Source organism: Lampris incognitus, chromosome 14 (genome assembly GCF_029633865.1).
Source record: "Lampris incognitus isolate fLamInc1 chromosome 14, fLamInc1.hap2, whole genome shotgun sequence".
NCBI lineage: Eukaryota > Metazoa > Chordata > Actinopteri > Lampriformes > Lampridae > Lampris > Lampris incognitus.
Genome location: NC_079224.1, coordinates 18,871,494 through 18,888,239, shown reverse-complemented (window position 1 = coordinate 18,888,239; position 16,746 = coordinate 18,871,494). Strand labels below are relative to the sequence as shown.

Here is a 16,746-nt window from a genome sequence, read left to right as displayed (position 1 = left end):
TCCTGTGGCTTGTCCCTTGACAGCAAGCAAGTATCACACACTGGGGCAGCGCTATGCTAGCAGGGAGCGATGTCACAAAATGTCAGTATTTCCAAAATATCGACAAATCACATGAATGTACGGATGAGGCATTACTTAGTAATAACATTGAAACCCCTTCTTACAGCATTCATAAGACGCAGGTAATCCTGTGATGTGCAGCACAACAGACACACCGCTGCATTTGCTCAGTCTCACGTTGCCCAGTGCCTATGCTTAGTCTTTCTGTTCTTCAGAAAATACAACTGTTTGTATTTATGCCAAGTTAATCCCTCAAGTCTTTAAATCTCTCCATTCCTTATTTCAGCAGTGGCACATTTGTAAAGCCAAATGCTGCAGAAAGAGATTTGAGGCCAGAGGACTGAATTATGAAAACATACCACACATTTCTCAACCATACTGTTCCATGACCACCGTCGAATCGAGGTAACCTGGGAAATAACGGATACCTTAAAGGTGATATTTGGGGGTGATTTGCAAAACAGAGTCAAATAAGAAATACCTGCGTTACACATGCGGAGCGGACTGAGGCTTAGCTATCTCAAACAACATGACAGCACACAAAGACTGGGATAAGCCCCTGTCCTTTCAGCTCCTGCCCCCGCCGCAGTTGCTGTGTTTGAGGGATTGCCAGAAGAATGCTTTCATCATCCCCCAAAACGTGACAGGGGGCCTTTTCATTGCACCATGACGATGATGATGATGATGGAGGGGTGGGGGTTCCCGTGAATCATCCCAGCATCAATTTGATTCAAACCGCTTTTTTCCCCTCCTTTAATCCTTGTTTTAAATGTTCTGTAATCCTCTAATTTTTCCTTATCCAACCTTATTGGTTGTTAGAGGCTACAAGTGGCTGTCATCTACCTCTTTAGGGTTCAGAGGAAAATTCTGCCGACCTGATCTGTACTCTGTCAATGTGTGTGTGTGTGTGTGTGTGTGTGTGTGTGTGGGGGGGGTGAATCATGACTTTACCCTGTCATTAAAAAGAGTTGGGTGTCCGCGGGCCTCTATGAGGTCAAAAGTTCAAAAGTGTTATGAGAATGCCGAACTTCATTCCAACTCAGTTCATGACTTATCTACGTTTTATGGGAGAATCTGTGTGGCGCCAAACTTTGTAAAACTTGTTTTTTTGCTGTATGTGGCTTCTGAAATGAATTGCTTTCCATGCCAAGTGTGTCAACGGTTTGAGTTCATCACAAATGCGACAGATGATGGAAACAGGGTTAAAGGTCTGGGGAAAGACTACATGGGTGTTTTCGCCATCAAATCCCACCGATAGAGACCGAGACCAAGCAGGTCAAATACATAAAGCGGAGTTCAGTTTACAAGGCACGGTGCGCAATGTTCACAAATACACTGTATCTGGATAGCCGAAAAAAATGTTGATTGGAGACTGTTGATAACAAGTCACAATTGAAATCGCTGAAAGCCGGGGGCAGGTTTTATGGACAACGGTTCACGCTCTAATGTTGACCCATTCCATACCTCGCTCAGTTCATATCAGCGAAACATAGTTCAATAATAATGGCTCTCTCTATCTTCCCAGTCCCTTCTGACTCGGTCCTCCATGGTGCGCAGCGTGGGCCTGTTGATCCTCCGGCCCCTTGACAGGCTGGTGATATACACCGTATACTGCTTCTGCCGCCATCCTCACATTGCCCACTAACTCTTTTTCTGTACCCCCCCTTCTCTCTGTCTCCCCCTGGGTGCTCTCCTTCCCTAAGTCAACCTGTCTCCCATATGGGTCACATCAGAGCTTCCCAGAAAACCCTGCTTTCCACTATAAACCCTTGACACGCTCATAATAAATTATGGCTCGGAGGCCCCCTTGGCCTATCGATGGCCTGCCTACAACTGAGGAATTATCGGATAAATCACAGGGCGGTGACACCTACACGTGGTACGCTCTTGACGTCATTTTGCAGGCCTGAATATCAGATTTGTGGGGCCACACTCATCAGGGGATTCAGGTTAAGCAGGAAAGAAAAAAAAATTGAGAACTTGAGGAATTAATCTTGGAATTAGCAGGAATTAACATTGGTGCAGGCTTATGGGTCGCCCTGTACAGTTGTGCAATGCACACCGACACCTGTGGCGCAGCCCCAACAGCGCTTCACATACAATGGAAAAAGGAAAAGTGTAAGACAAACTATTCCACATAGTGGAAATGATGTTGTAGACGCGGTGCTACAGTGTGCACATATATAAAATAAAATGTATGGTAGCATATGGTAATGTACTGGGTCAGTTGAGGGGTGCTGTTCAGGCTATTGGGTCAGATCTAGGTACATTTTCCCCCTTTTTTCTCCCCAATTGTATCTGACTAATTACCCCACTGCACCGAGCTGTCCCGGTCACTGCTCCACCCCCTCTGCCGATACGGGGAGGGCTGCACATGCTTCCTTCAATACATGTGGAGTCGCCCACCGACAGTGAGGAGTTTCGCCAGAGGTAGGTAGCATGTGGGAGGATCACGTTATTCCCCCCAGTTCCTCCTCCCTGACCGGCCAGAGGAGGCGCTAGTGCAGCGACCAGGACACATACCCACATCCGGCTTCCCACCCACAGACACGGCCAATTGTGTCTGTGGGGACGTCCGACCAAGCCAAAGGTAACACGGGGATTCGAACCAACAATCCCCGTGCCAGAGACTTAGGTACATTTATACCCTCGTACATGTCCCCGTGAATTGACTGTGAGTGGGTTTATTATACCTTATATGGAAAGACCTTGTGTCAGAAGCGTCCCATTAGCCGGGGCTGTTGTAGCGCGCCACACATGAAGAATTCTCCCAACGCCAGTAAACCAAAAGCATCTCGTCTTCTTTGTTTATGAGAGGCAGCAGAACGCAGTGTTCAACACATCCTCCCATCAGACACGCTGTGATGGGAACAAAGCTGGGGGGGGGGGGTCCGCCCGACAAGCCGATTCAAATAAACAACTCCTTTGAGTGCAGCAGGCGAGATTACACCGGGGAAATGCTACACGTGGTAGTTAATGAAGATTTGAGAGATGGAGGGAACTCAGAGGAGAGTCATCTCGGCCATGTAAAACAAATTGTCATCCAGTTTTGAAAATCCTTGATCTAAGGATTTTTCCTCATGGATAATTAAACCGCTCCCTTGATAGCCCTCTAACCAATAAGAAAAGAAATAAATCGCAAGAGGGAAAATTATAACACAGAACGGTGCTTCATATGAGGAAAAGAAACATCAACAATGGCGGAGGAGAAAGGTAAAGACATGCAGGTTAGTGCTGTGCAGTAGGCCCACTCAGGCCTACATGCTCTATTTTTTTGTGGGGAAGGGGGGTTCTCCCTTTTTCTCCCCAATTGTACTTGGCTAATTACCCCGCTCTTGTGAGCCGTCCCAGTCACTGCCCAGCCCCCTCTGCCGATCCGGGGAGGGCTGCTGACTACCACATGCCTTCTCTCTGATACATGTGGAGTCGCCAGCCGCTTCTTTTCATCTGACAGTGAGGAGTTTCGCCAGGGGGCACTAGTGCCAGAGGGGGCGCTAGTGCAGCGACCAGGGCACATACCCACATCCGGCTTCCCACCCGCAGAAACGGCCAATTGTTTCTGTAGGGAAGCCCGACCAAGCCGGAGGTAACACGGGGATTCGAACCGGCGATCCCCATGTTGGGAGGCAATGAACTAGACCACTAGGCTACCCGGACACCCCAGGCCTACGTGCTTTTTGTGGCAGTGTTGTTTAAGTACACATAACGAGGGACCAACTGGAAGGATGTAATTGATGGTTAACACGGATCATGAGCAAGACTTGAACCAGTGATGCTACCAGGTGCATAGCATGAGCAGTGCCAACCTTCTCTTCCACGTCAGAAAGATGAAAATGCTGAACACACATCAACGCCACAATGTGTCCCTTTCGCTGTTTCGAAAGGGACAAAAATTCATCAAAACATGCGACGGACGTGTTAACAAAAGTTAGAGCGACGAAAATGTTTTGTTTTTCTTCCCCCCCACAGTATTTCAAGCTGCGTAAAACTACTCCCCCTTTATCAGTCGTCCTCCTAAAGCCAGTGGTCATTGAGTGATGCATGACTGCCCCCTTTGCCTCCTCCTCTCTGTCCGTGGCCCCCACCCATACACAAACCAACAGGCACGCTTGTACGTGTGCAGTCTTACACACATACACACACACACACACACACACACAACCTCTTTTGTAAACTTGGCTCTTACCCATTTGGAACTGGCCGGTGACGTAGAAAAAGTATTTGGGGCAAGGGATAGTGACCACGTCTCCCACACTGGCACTGGGCCAGCAAGCAATCCTGTCCCACATCCCACTGCAACCTAGAGAGAGAGAGAGGGAGCGAGAGAGCGCGAGAGAGCGAGAGAGAGAGAGAGAACGAGCGAGAGACATGGTTGCATGTGAAGAGTTCACACCTGTGCAAACAATATACACAAACAGCACGATGCATCAAATCCAGAGGTAGAGAGCGATCCAGATTCATGTTTCCTCACCAAGACAAATGAGTGCAGTGCATTCAAGGGTCCACGGAGGCCAAAACATGTTAACTCGGGTCAACTGGCTCTGGCCTCATGTCCTGCCGCCTCGACAAATCAAGCTTTCTTTGCTCTTCTTCTCAGACCGTCATTTGCTTTTATCGCGTCACGATAGCTTAACTAACTGTTAAGTGTCGGACCACAGCGGGCGGTCTCTATGGATTTATCGATACGGGGGAATACACACGCGCTTGCTTTTTTAGTCAATTAGAGAAGGCAATTTGCTACGATACCCTGAGGAATTAGCAGCGTGTGCATTTAAAGTAATATTTACGGGACAAATTCATATCGGCGTTTAAAGTTGTGATGGGTTGATGAGTCTTGAGAGGCGGGGAAAGTACCTGGGGGCTTTTGCGTCTTGTGTTTATCGGTTTGATTTGAGTTTAGTTTCATGAGTCTTTGTGATGTCTGTGCGTAGGATGATGTCATCAGAGAGGATTTAGTTCATCGGTAGTGGACTCAATGAAACACAATGTTAATATTATACAATTACGCTTAGCCAACCTAACTGAGGCTCATTGTTTCCACTTCCAGTGTGTGAAGATGGCGGCGCAAATTCATGTTTGCGTCGGTCTCACCCAGTACCATCCATGCAGTGTCTTTGTCCACGTCTGCGTCTAAGTTTGACTTTGTTTGATGGCTGGGAGAGCTGGTGCTGGATCGGCTGGGAGAGCTTGGTCTGCTGCATCCTGTGGGCCCAGGGACCACGGCCCTGCCCGGAGCTGCACCCGAACAGGAAACACCGAGCACGGTCTGACAGGACGCGGAAGTGGGGCAGGCTAAGCTAAGCCCATGCAGACCGGCAGTTCTGATAACACCAAGGGTGGTCTGATGGCGGCCTCACCAAGCCTTGACTGTGTTTTTAGTGTCATTGCATGGAGTGCGTGGAGGTGTGTCGAAGGTGTCTGGCTGGGAGAGCTGTCGTTGGATCGGCTGAGGGAGCTTGGTCTGCTGCGTCCGGTGGGCCCAAGGATCACGGCCCTGCCCAGATCTGCACCCGAAGAGGAAACACCACCAGGACGTCGAAGCGGGGCAGGCTAAGCTAATTGCTAGCCCATGCAGACCGGCAGTTCCGACAGCCATCCTGGCTGGCGTTCCTTCTCCTGGGCAGTGATTTTTTTTGTTTAGTTTAGATATATGTGTTAGTTTGGGTATAGCCTATGTGTTATTTTGGATTTATGTGTTAGCTTGGATCTATGTGTTCTTGTAGTTCTTGCAGTTTTTGTAGGTGTGTTTTTGTCTTTGTGTGGCACTGCTGTGAGCTGGGGGAAATGATATTTCGTTTGATTTTGTGTGCACGAGTGCATGAAATGAAATGACAAATAAAGCGTTCCTGATTCCTGATTCATTGATAAAGTGAACTAAAGCCATTGCAGCCAAGGGACGGCATTAGTGACAAGGGAGGAGACATGCACAGCCATGCAAGGCTTCAGACCCGCTGTTTTCCGAGCGGTGGATAACGGGTCAAAATGGCTTGGTTCACATAGGTGTGCCACTGTTTTGTCACCACAGCATAATGAATTCTTCACTCCCATCCATACCCAGTTGATTCAACAAACTAGAACAAGAGGAACGCAGACAGAATAAATGCCTATAGGGTGATGGTGTTGCATTAAAAGAATTACATACCTGTGGTTTTGTTTTCAATGTGAGCCAGACACATGTCCCTCTCCTTCTCTATTTCCACCATAATGTCACAATTCTGCAGTGAAAATGTCTGTCAAGAGAAAATGTTGCAGATGCACTATGATTTATCATAGCTATAGGACAAACTACCAGGCCGAGAGCCGGTTTAAAACAACGGTACTCATAATTAATCTACAAAGCCCAATGCTCACAAGTCACACGTCCGGGTTGTCAAACCTGTGGTGGCGCTTCAAACGTCGAGGGAAACCTGTTTATGATCTCAATTTGTACATTCCTGTGGTCAGCCTTATTTGGGCGGCCGTTCAGCTCGCCATCAGACACACGACAGACGAAGAAGCCTCAACACATCTGACTATGTTATATTCACAGGTGATTCCTATGTGGTGCATCTTGGTGTAGGTGTTTATGGGCATGTATCAGCAGACCTCACCATGGCCCTCTATAGGAGCCAAAGGGAAGATTTATAGCTGTTACTCTGGTGGATGAGGCTTCTCATCGAGGACATTAATCAAACTGGTAGTATTGGACTATCAGGCCTCCCCTGCACAGGGTGATTCCCATTTTTAGGTTGTGATTTATCTTCCCCACCCCCCCCCCACCCCCGAGCGGGGCCATGCACAGACATTGAGAGGGGTAGGGGCTCATTCCCAGTGCTAACTTTTCTTCTTCTTCTTCTTTTTAAAAATGTCCCCCCTTTTCTCCCCAATTGTGTCTGGCCAATTACCCCTATCTTCCCAATCTCTGCTCCACCCCCTTTGCCGATCCGGGGAGGACTGCAGACATGCTTGGAGTCGCTAGCCGCTTCTTTTCACCTGATAGTGAGGAGTTTCGCCAGGGGGACGTAGCACGTGGGAGGATCACGCTATTCCCCCCAGTTCTCCCTACCCCCAAACAGGCGCCCTGACTGACCAGAGGAGGCGCTAATGCAGCGACTAGGACACATACCCACGTCCGGCTTCCCACCCGCAGACACAGCCAATCGTGTCTGCAGGGACGCCCGACCAAGCCGGAGGTAACACGGGATTCGAACTGGAGAGCCCCATGTTGGTAGGCAACGTAATAGACCGCCACACCACCCGGATGCACCCAAGTGCTAACCTTTTTTCATTATTGATGAAGTATCTTCGCTTTGCAGTGTCAATTAATGATTGTATTTTCATCCGGGTTGTGTTAATTTAGGTTTGTTACCACGGTTGATTTCAGAGCACCAAGCGTGTTATTGTGTCGTGCCATCTAATATAACTTACATTGTACAGCCGACACTGTAACGAATTAATATTAACCTATCCTAATGTAAAAGATAAACAATATTTCTAATCAAATTCAAATCAAAGTTGCCATAATTACATGTTGGCTGAATATCTCCAATACACAATCTCCTTGAGAAATGGGAACACCCACAGCATTTGAGATACTAAATTTGTGATAAAACGTCCTTGAAATATACTGTGTGCAGCCAACGGCAACATTTTTTCAGGGAAACTTTTGCAAAACTACGTGCAACATTCTGGGTCTTCTTAAACTGAGAATGGCCCTGTGGACTAGATAGGGCAGGCTGGCTGGTACACTCTCTGAGAGGGTGAAAAGGTAAGGGTCATTATAAACCGTCCTTGAAAAGTGATCTGACAACAAGCTACCAAAACATTGACATGCTGCATTCATTTGTTACAGTTTGCACACGGCATCAACTATGGCTATATTATTAGCTAACATGACAGCAGCTAGTGTGGCTGAAGAGCTCGTGTTGCATGCATGAATACCTGATGCATCAGCGTCACATCATGCATACATGCGTTAAAAAGGTGACCAGTCGCCTTTGGCGCCAGGTGTGCGGCATAGTGCGCATATCTTACCATCTACATAAATCCGAGGCCGTGTTAGCTTACTTGGTTTGGGTGCAACCACTTTTTGAAGGGTGACGAGGATGGGGCGGGGGGTACTTTTTGCAATCATGCAGCCTATTCTGCAGAAGTGTTTATCCTCCCATTTCGTTAAAAGACCTTTTTAGTACTAACAGGGCAAACAGGCAGGGGCCTAAGCCCTACTTGGACCCTACCTATACATGTGTATGTCCCCTAGGTTATGCAGAACTTCCTTCTTTGCCCCTCCAATGGCCACCCTTTGTCACACTGGCTGGTAGGATTGGAGAATATGATGTTACCGCAATTGATGGATAAGTGCACACATCAACAGAATAGAGTATGAAGAGAAATTTTCCTCATAGTCATCACCATCGCCATGACTATTGTTATGATCACACTCACTGATATTTTCATTTTTTTGTTTTATCAAGGTTATCTCTATTCAGTTAGGACATGGTGTACAATTCACTGTATTTACATTCCTCATTGTTCCTTGGTTCAACATGCAATTGTGAGCGCTTTCACCACTCACAATGTTGCAACTCAACTCATGAATGCTTATCAGCAGGAGATGATAATTATCGAGGCAACAGGAGACACCGGGCTTTATTCACGCAAAAGGCTGTTTCCATGGTGGAGACAGGCAGATATCTCCTAGCTGGTCACCTAGACTACTTTCACACTGCAGGCCTTATTGTTCAATTCCAATTATTTTGTCTCATATTCAGGGTTTTTTTGTTTGTTTGTTTCATTTTCATCATTTTCTCCCCCTTTTCTTACAATTTGAATTTGGCTTTCCTTCCAAGGTACCACCATTGCACAACCCCAATCAATGGTGGTTCAGAAAGGTGGACTCACAAAATTGCCTCTTTTCATTCACCAGCTGCAGCTTTGTGACTGTGCTCAGCCGTTTCAGGGACACTTTTTTTTATTCAAACATTGATCAACAACAATATGTGCCCTTGTGTTTTAGCTGAATTTTGGTTTCTCCCTCAAAAGATCAGAGAGTCGCTGCCTCTCCACTGACATTCATTAGTAAGTAGCCCAGGTTTGCATGGAGCAAATAACTGGAGGTAAGTGGTTAATACACTGCAGCCAAAGCAATACTTTGGTTAAAGAGTGTATATAGTTTGAAATAACCTGATTTCTACAAAACTCATGTATACATAATTTCTTTTGAATAACCAGTCTATGGCAGGCCGGTGTTGGCTTTTCCAATACTTCCTGTTGACATTGTCTCATCTTGGCAGTGACAGTCTTCATGATGAACTTGTGTGTGTGCATGCACAACTGCAACACACTGCAAATTATCGAGTATAATAATAAACTCGAGATTTTAGTTCGGTGCTAAAGGGGGGGGGGGCGCATCCTACTTTTGCAAATGTCAAACTTGGAGCATTTCCCCAAATGACTTCACAGCCTGGTTGGTTGCCTCCTCTGTACAGCACCAAGTAATGGGAGAAATTTACCTCACATTTATCAGTCACGCTGCATGCCACAACTGAAAGACTGTGCAATGACACAGAAACCACGTGTGATTGTAAAGGAGACCAAGTTGTGATTTAGGGCTATACAAATAAATTTGACTTGACTGACAAAATTGACAAATAGCTGAACGCTGAACTGCAGGTGCATGGGAAGTGAACTATAAAGTGAGTGCTAAATAGGAACTAAAATGATCTTTGGTACACTTCTTATTTTTTGTACTGTTGGACAGGTGGTGATGCCATAGTGCTGGGTGCAGACCAGTGGTTCTCAATTAGGTCCTCGGGTACCATAAACGCTGTTTGTTTTCTATTCCCTCAGGTTGCTCGTTTGCATTCACCTGGGTTGCGTCCGTTTTTAGACCTGCAGAGAAAAACCCAGCATAATGAAGTACTTGTGATACCTGAGGACCTGAATGAGAACCACCGACATTGACAGCGTGTGATTGATGAGGGGGTTGAGTTCGCACCGGCCCGTCGGGCGGTGCTTGGTTTTCAACATGGCGGTCGGGTCAAAAACTTTCTCATTTTACTGCTAAACAGTACACAGAAATATGTCATCTGAAGTGGGCCAATGCGGTAGCAGCATCTGGATTCACGTCTGGTCAGCACTGCCTAGTCTAGTCTGACAGTTTGAGCTGAGTTACTCGAGCCGGATGCGTCGCTGCTGGACGGACTCATTTGCATAAAGTAGAGGTCGAGTCGCGTTTATGCAAATGAGGATACGGCGAATGGTCCGGCAACGCGCCGCGCCGTATCCATCGTGCACTGCGCGGCAACGGCTGTATATGCAAGCCACATTTTGAACGCGGCCAAGTCTGAATTCACCAAATTCTCTCACATACAGGTTTTTTCCATGCTCATACATATTTAAAAAACAACGATTTTGTGAAACGTCAATTCTCAGCTAATATATAGCGCTTTGAGCTGTATTTCGTGTGGGTATTGTGGCGAATTCGGGGGGGGGGGCAGTCCGGGAACCGCTACAGTCGGGACGCGGACCCGTATCTCCCACTCCGCAAGCGACAACGTTAACCAGTCGACTGAAGGGTCCGACCCATTAGTCAAGGACCAACGTGTCTATTTATCCATGCACGTTGCACTACCCTCCTCCTTCGGGATGCGCGTCCCCGCGCTTAAGCATATCAGCTCCTTCATACGCTTCCGATGGCCTTACGGTCGCCCCATCCCACTTCTGACACCAATGTAGCGAATTCGGGGGGGGGGGGCAGCTCGGGACGCTGCATCCGGGACGCGAACCCGTGGCTCCCACACCGCAAGCTACTACGTTAACCACCCTTCAGTCGACTGGTTAACGTTGTCGCGGGCGATACGGGTTCGCGTCTCGGCCGCAGCAGTCCCTGCGGTTGCCCCCCCGAATTCGCTACAGTATGGAAAATGCTATATGAATATAATTTTTTTTATCATTTGAAGACAAACTCGGAACACGAGTCCGGGGTTTAATCTGAGACATCGAAATGACCATTAAACCCATGAATAAGAGCGTTGAAAGTGACCGAAATACGCCCATTTCACGCTGCGGCCATCTTGGATTAAAAAAAAACCAAGCGGTGGGAATTTAGCCACGCCCCCTTCTTCATTGAAAACACTGCTGGAAGCAACATGTCGTACTGCTGTGTACCATCCTAAATTCAGCTGACACATTAAGATGCCATATGGCTAAATGTTTACTCCTCCTGCTATTATTGCAACAGACATTATGTACATGTAGACCTACTGTACGCATTGAGCTGCAGAGGTTGCATGTACATTTAACGTTACTGTATGCATTGAGCTGCAGAAGTTGCACCATGTACAGCCAGTTAAATAATATTGGGGTGACCAGTTTCACTGTGACTAAAACATTAGAAGGGAGACAGAAGTTTGAAGTTGAAAAATGTTTGCTCCTGTTTGTAGTCGCATTGGTGACTTAATAGCGGAAGAAGATGAAGAGGAACATGAAGAGGAGCATGAGGGAGATAGGTGAGTTGTTACTGTCAGTACAATACAATTCTTCAAACATGTAGATTACTGCATTGTATAATATGTATATATATATATATATATTCACTAATCTTTCAATAGTGGATAGCTCTGTTCTGACACATCATCTTGATAACAGGAAAATGTGTGGCTTTATATTGCTTCCCACATGTATGACATATCCTCATGTGTCCAGTGAGGTTTGGGCGACTCTACCTGATCATGACTACGACGTGAAGCCGCTTTCTGTGGAAGACCAGCTTGACGCAGTAAAGAAACGCATCGCTTTCCTGGAGGATGAAAATAAAAAGCTGAAAAGTGAGCGTTTTGGTCTAGAATGCTTCCAGTGTGCGCCCAATCTGATCAGGCTTTACATTGGTTTTAAGGATTACCACACCCTCAAAGCACTCTTCCTAGCTTTACAGTCTTGATACTAGGCTGCACAGAGATCCGCATCGAGACAGCTAGTTCGAAGGTTTTGAACACCATGACATACTCCCATTATAAAAGTAACACTACACTGAAATCCCTAATTGGGATCACTCCCTCGGGGTCAGTTAGCCTGGTAAGTAATCTATACACAGGATGTATTTCTGATAAGGAGATAACTAAGAGGTCAGGTGTTCTGGACCTCTTAGAGTCAGGTGATGAGGTCATGGCCGATAAGGGCTACCTTATCAAAGACCTGCTCGATGAAATAGACGTAAAACTTGTCATCCCTGCATTTTTAGGCCCAAGTGGACAGTTTAGCTGTGATGAGCTCACAGACACACAGAGTATTGCTGGCTTGAGAATACATGTCGAACGGTCAATAAGACGCATAAAGGAGTACCACATTTTTGATGGAGTCATACCCCTTTCACTAAGTGGAACAGTCAACCAAATGTGGACTGTGTGTGCTCTCCTAAAAAATTTTCAGGGACCACTGTTTTAAACCTTTGTTAAATCCAGCTGACAAGAAAATAGTGCACACAAACCTTAGATAGATTGAAACATATTTAACTTAATTTCAGTACAGTCCCATTTTTTAGCCCACACCTTGAGATGAGCAATCACTATCTTAGTTTAGTAAACAATTGATGATTTGAGTTGGTAGTGAGTTCTAGTTTATTGCTACAACAGAATGACAGTTGACCGAACATATTTTAGTTTAAAATGAACCAACAGTTTTGTTAAAGTTAAAGGACAAAGAATGAAAATATTGTAGATGGGACAATCTAATGTATAAATATTGAATGTACGGTATAAAAATGAAATGTATCTTATTTTTTATTTTATTGTGATTAAACAGCATCTTTGAATACAGCCCTGTGTGTGTGTCTCTCCTCACTGGCACAGGAGAGGCAGAAAGTACTCGAAAAAGAAAAGATCCAGCTTAGTTTTCATACTGTGGTAAATGACGGTAGGTGCTCGAGGTTGGTAGTCCAAACCATGTTTGCTGCTGGCCTCGGCTGCACTGATTTCCGATTGAGTAAGAAGGGGCGTGGCTAAGTTCCCACCACTTGGTTTTTTAAAATCCAAGATGGCCGCGGCGTGAAATGGGCTTATAACTCGCTGCCGAGAGCTGCATTGGTTTACACACATATATAGCGGCACGGTCTGGACATGTTACGGTACTTAGTCAGAAAAATCTCAAGGCAAGGGAACAATAATAAAGTTTACAACATTTAAACCGAGACAAAAAGAAAAGCAAGAAGTTCACCAGCGCACGACTCCTGCATGCGACGAGCCACAGCGGAGCGCACGCCGCGTTTATTCTCACATGGCTGACTTCCTGTGCGGTTCACCCTGATTTAGCCCAAGCGTCCTCTGCATTTTAGTCCATGGGCCAGACGATATTTCGGTACACTCAAGGTGGCAAAACTTACTTATAATTTTTGAAAGGATCCATGTCTGTAGATGATATTTTGGTATGATAACCATTCCTGAGTGGCAGCTGTATCACAGTTATCAGCTCATGAAGTTAACCACCCGCTAAACTAAATTGCATTTTAGACGCTGGTGCATATCCTGGTTTAGCCTCATGGTCAGGACATTTTTCAATGTTCTATAATATTGTCTTTGGTATCATTTTAAAGGGGACCTTCTTAGCTTTCATTCAAGCCCTGTTGTGGATATTTCTCACAAATATAGAGGTCACTTGAGCTCTTCAACCCGTCAATAACACACATCTTTCTGCAATTTTCGCCTAAACTATATACTTTCTTTTAGCCCTGTGGCATCTAGGAATATCAGGGACACAAAACACAAAAACTGGAATGGGATGCATGATCAGGATCATTTGAGCCTGTGAGTAGAGAGTACAGGAAGATAATGAGCGACTCTGGAATGGTAGGACATTCTGCTTCTGGTTTGACTTCAGGCGGCCAGGTTTGAGGAACATCTTGACTTTTAATGTCTGCTCTCAATTTGATGGCTGCTTTGGCTATAACATCTTGTGCACTGACACTTTTCAGGGTCTGAAGCTCCCTTTTGAGAGACTGATTTTCTTTGGCAAGTTCCCTCATGGACAAGTTATCGGGATAGAGGAGGAATTTTCCTTTCTCATCAGGGAATATCCACAACAGGGCTTGAATGAAAGCTAAGAAGGTCCCCTTTAAAATGATACCAAAGACAATATTATAGAACATTGAAAAATGTCCTGACCATGAGGCTAAACCAGGATATGCACCAGCGTCTAAAATGCAATTTACTTTAGGGGGTGGTTAACTTCATGAGCTGATAACTGTGATACAGCTGCCACTCAGGAATGGTTATCATACCAAAATATCATCTACAGACATGGATCCTTTCAAAAATTATAAGTAAGTTTTGCCACCTTGAGTGTACCGAAATAGGACATTTTGGGCTCTGGCCCATGGACTATTTAGCCCAAGTCTCATCTCCACAACTCAGCGGAATAGGATGGAGCATCGAGAGAATCTTTCCTGTAATCCATCACCATGGCTATTGTTATCATCACACCCACCGATACCCCCCCTATCAAAGTTTATCTCTATTCAGTTTTGACATGTTGTACAAATCCCCGTCTCTATCTGTTCCTCGGTTCAGCATGCAGTTGTGAGTGTTTCGACCACTAACGATGTTACAACCCAACACATGAAGACTTGTCGACAGGAGACGATGCTAATTATTGAGAGACCTGCAGACGCTGGGCTTTAGTCAAGCAAAGAGCTGTTTCCCTGGCGGAGACAGGCAGACGTCTCCTGGCTGGTCACATAGACTACACTGCCAGTATCGGAGACCTCATTTAGCCCAAACCTGTCTCTCCTGACTCCTCAGCCCCCACACAAACCGGGCATCAGCTGCGACCTTCGGACCAACTCAGAGAGAGAGAGAGAGAGAGAGAGAGAGAGAGAGAGAGAGAGAGAGAGAGAGAGAGAGAGAGAGAGAGAGAGAGAGAGAGAGAGAGAGAGAGAGAGAGAGAGAGAGAGAGGATGTGTGTAACAAATTCACACATCCACAGGATCTTGTTGCCATGACGTAGCTGTGTAAGTTCTATTGCATGTGTTGATGTATACATACATACATACATACATACATACATACATACATACATACATACATACATACATACATACATACATACATACATATATATATGTTCTGTATTCGTGCATTCTTATTGTCCTTTATGTGAAAATGCTTTGCAACACAAATGTATATTTGTCATGCGTATAAAAGCAAATTTGAATTTGAGAGAGCGAGAGAGAGAGAGCGAGAGCGAGAGAGCGAGAGAGAGAGCGAGCGAGAGAGAGAGCGAGCGAGAGAGAGAGAGACGCACAACCTGCCATAATGACGGCTTCACTTAGATGAATGCGAAGGGACAAATAGCTCAATACTCACGGCGTAATGCATCATCCAGAAAATCATAAAGAAGACGCATTTTGAACTTTCCATTATCACGATCTTTGGGAGGGGGTGGTGGAGAAGGAAGCGGTTTTAGAAATAAACTGGATCTACCGCAACAAACAAACAAAAAATAAAAAGAAAGAAAGAAAGAAAGAAAGAAAGAAAGAAAAAAGAATCGAACATAGAAACGCTCCTCCGTAGTTTCGGATCCTCCTTTGCTTATTCTCCAAATTCTTGCACACTGAGTGAGAAGTGAAGTGCTGTGGTCTTCAAATCCCCCTCCCCCGGCTCTTATTACCTTGAACTACACACCACTAACCAATGAAACTGTCATCTGGAAACGTCAGTGGATTAAGGGTGGGACGTACCGACAGGGTCCTTTCACATAACAAGAGAAGAAAAAAAGAAAGCTGCCTTAAGTCATTGATTTTAAAGAAAATCACATTGATCTTTCTTTGTATGTACAACTTCAACAAGTTGAAGAGTGTAAGGGCGTATAGGAAACCAGGCAGAACACAAAAGGAAAGAGATATAAATTAGAAATAGAAATTAAAAAGGGAAATAGAAATTAACCTCTCGCGCATTCTCAGATTAATTGTGTATTTGGTCATACATCACTCAACCCCCCCCCCCCAAATAAAACAACACCCTGTGCGACGAAACCGTGCAGACGGCAGTTAGAGAGCGACTGGCACGTTGGCTGTTGTCTCTACCACCTCCAACGCCAACCACCATCACGTCTCCCTCCACCTTCACCTCTGCCTCCAGCTCCAGCTCCACCTAAACCTACACCTCCACCTCCCACCTACACGTCCACCTCCACCTCTGCCTCCAGCTCCACCTAAACCTACACCTCTCCTCTACCTTCACCTCCACCTCTGCCTCCAGCTCCACCTAAACCTCCACCTCCCACCTACACGTCCACCTTCACCTCTGCCTCCAGCTCCACCTAAACCTCCACCTCTCCTCTACCTTCACCTCCGCCTCTACCTTCGCCTCCAGCTCCAGCTCCACCTTCACATCCACCTCTTTCTCCACCTCCGCCTCCATCTACACCTACACCTACATGCAGAATCCCGGACTGATGTTTAGTCCTTTTCAGGTTGGTATTGTTGGAGCGACAATGGACAGTCCAGGAGAGACATAACCAAAAGCAATGAATCATCCCTTCAAGGACGACGACGGCTTTGCAAGATGTCTTCCTCCATTCATTCACCAGCGGTGAATACCAACCTGGTGAAACCTGACACGTGTTTCTGAAAATATGTACATATGATTAGCTGTGAGGAGGCGAACTCGGATTTGTCGATCAGAAGATGTGTAGTCAGATTTGTAAATGCACACT

The 16,746-nt window shown here is 45.9% G+C and overlaps 1 protein-coding gene across 1 annotated transcript in view; it reads right to left on the bottom strand.

Moving 5' to 3' along the window:
* Positions 1-16,451, bottom strand: part of LOC130124354 (vasoactive intestinal polypeptide receptor-like) — a 28,099-nt gene extending 11,648 nt beyond the window's left edge. Inside the window, exons 1-3 of the mRNA XM_056293810.1 lie at positions 16,374-16,451; positions 6,203-6,290; positions 4,247-4,360 (exon numbers count right to left, since the gene is read on the bottom strand). Of these exons, the coding sequence (XP_056149785.1) occupies positions 4,247-4,360; positions 6,203-6,290; positions 16,374-16,451 (280 nt within the window). The remainder of the gene's footprint in view (positions 1-4,246; positions 4,361-6,202; positions 6,291-16,373) is intronic.
* Positions 16,452-16,746: the final 295 nt, after the last annotated feature.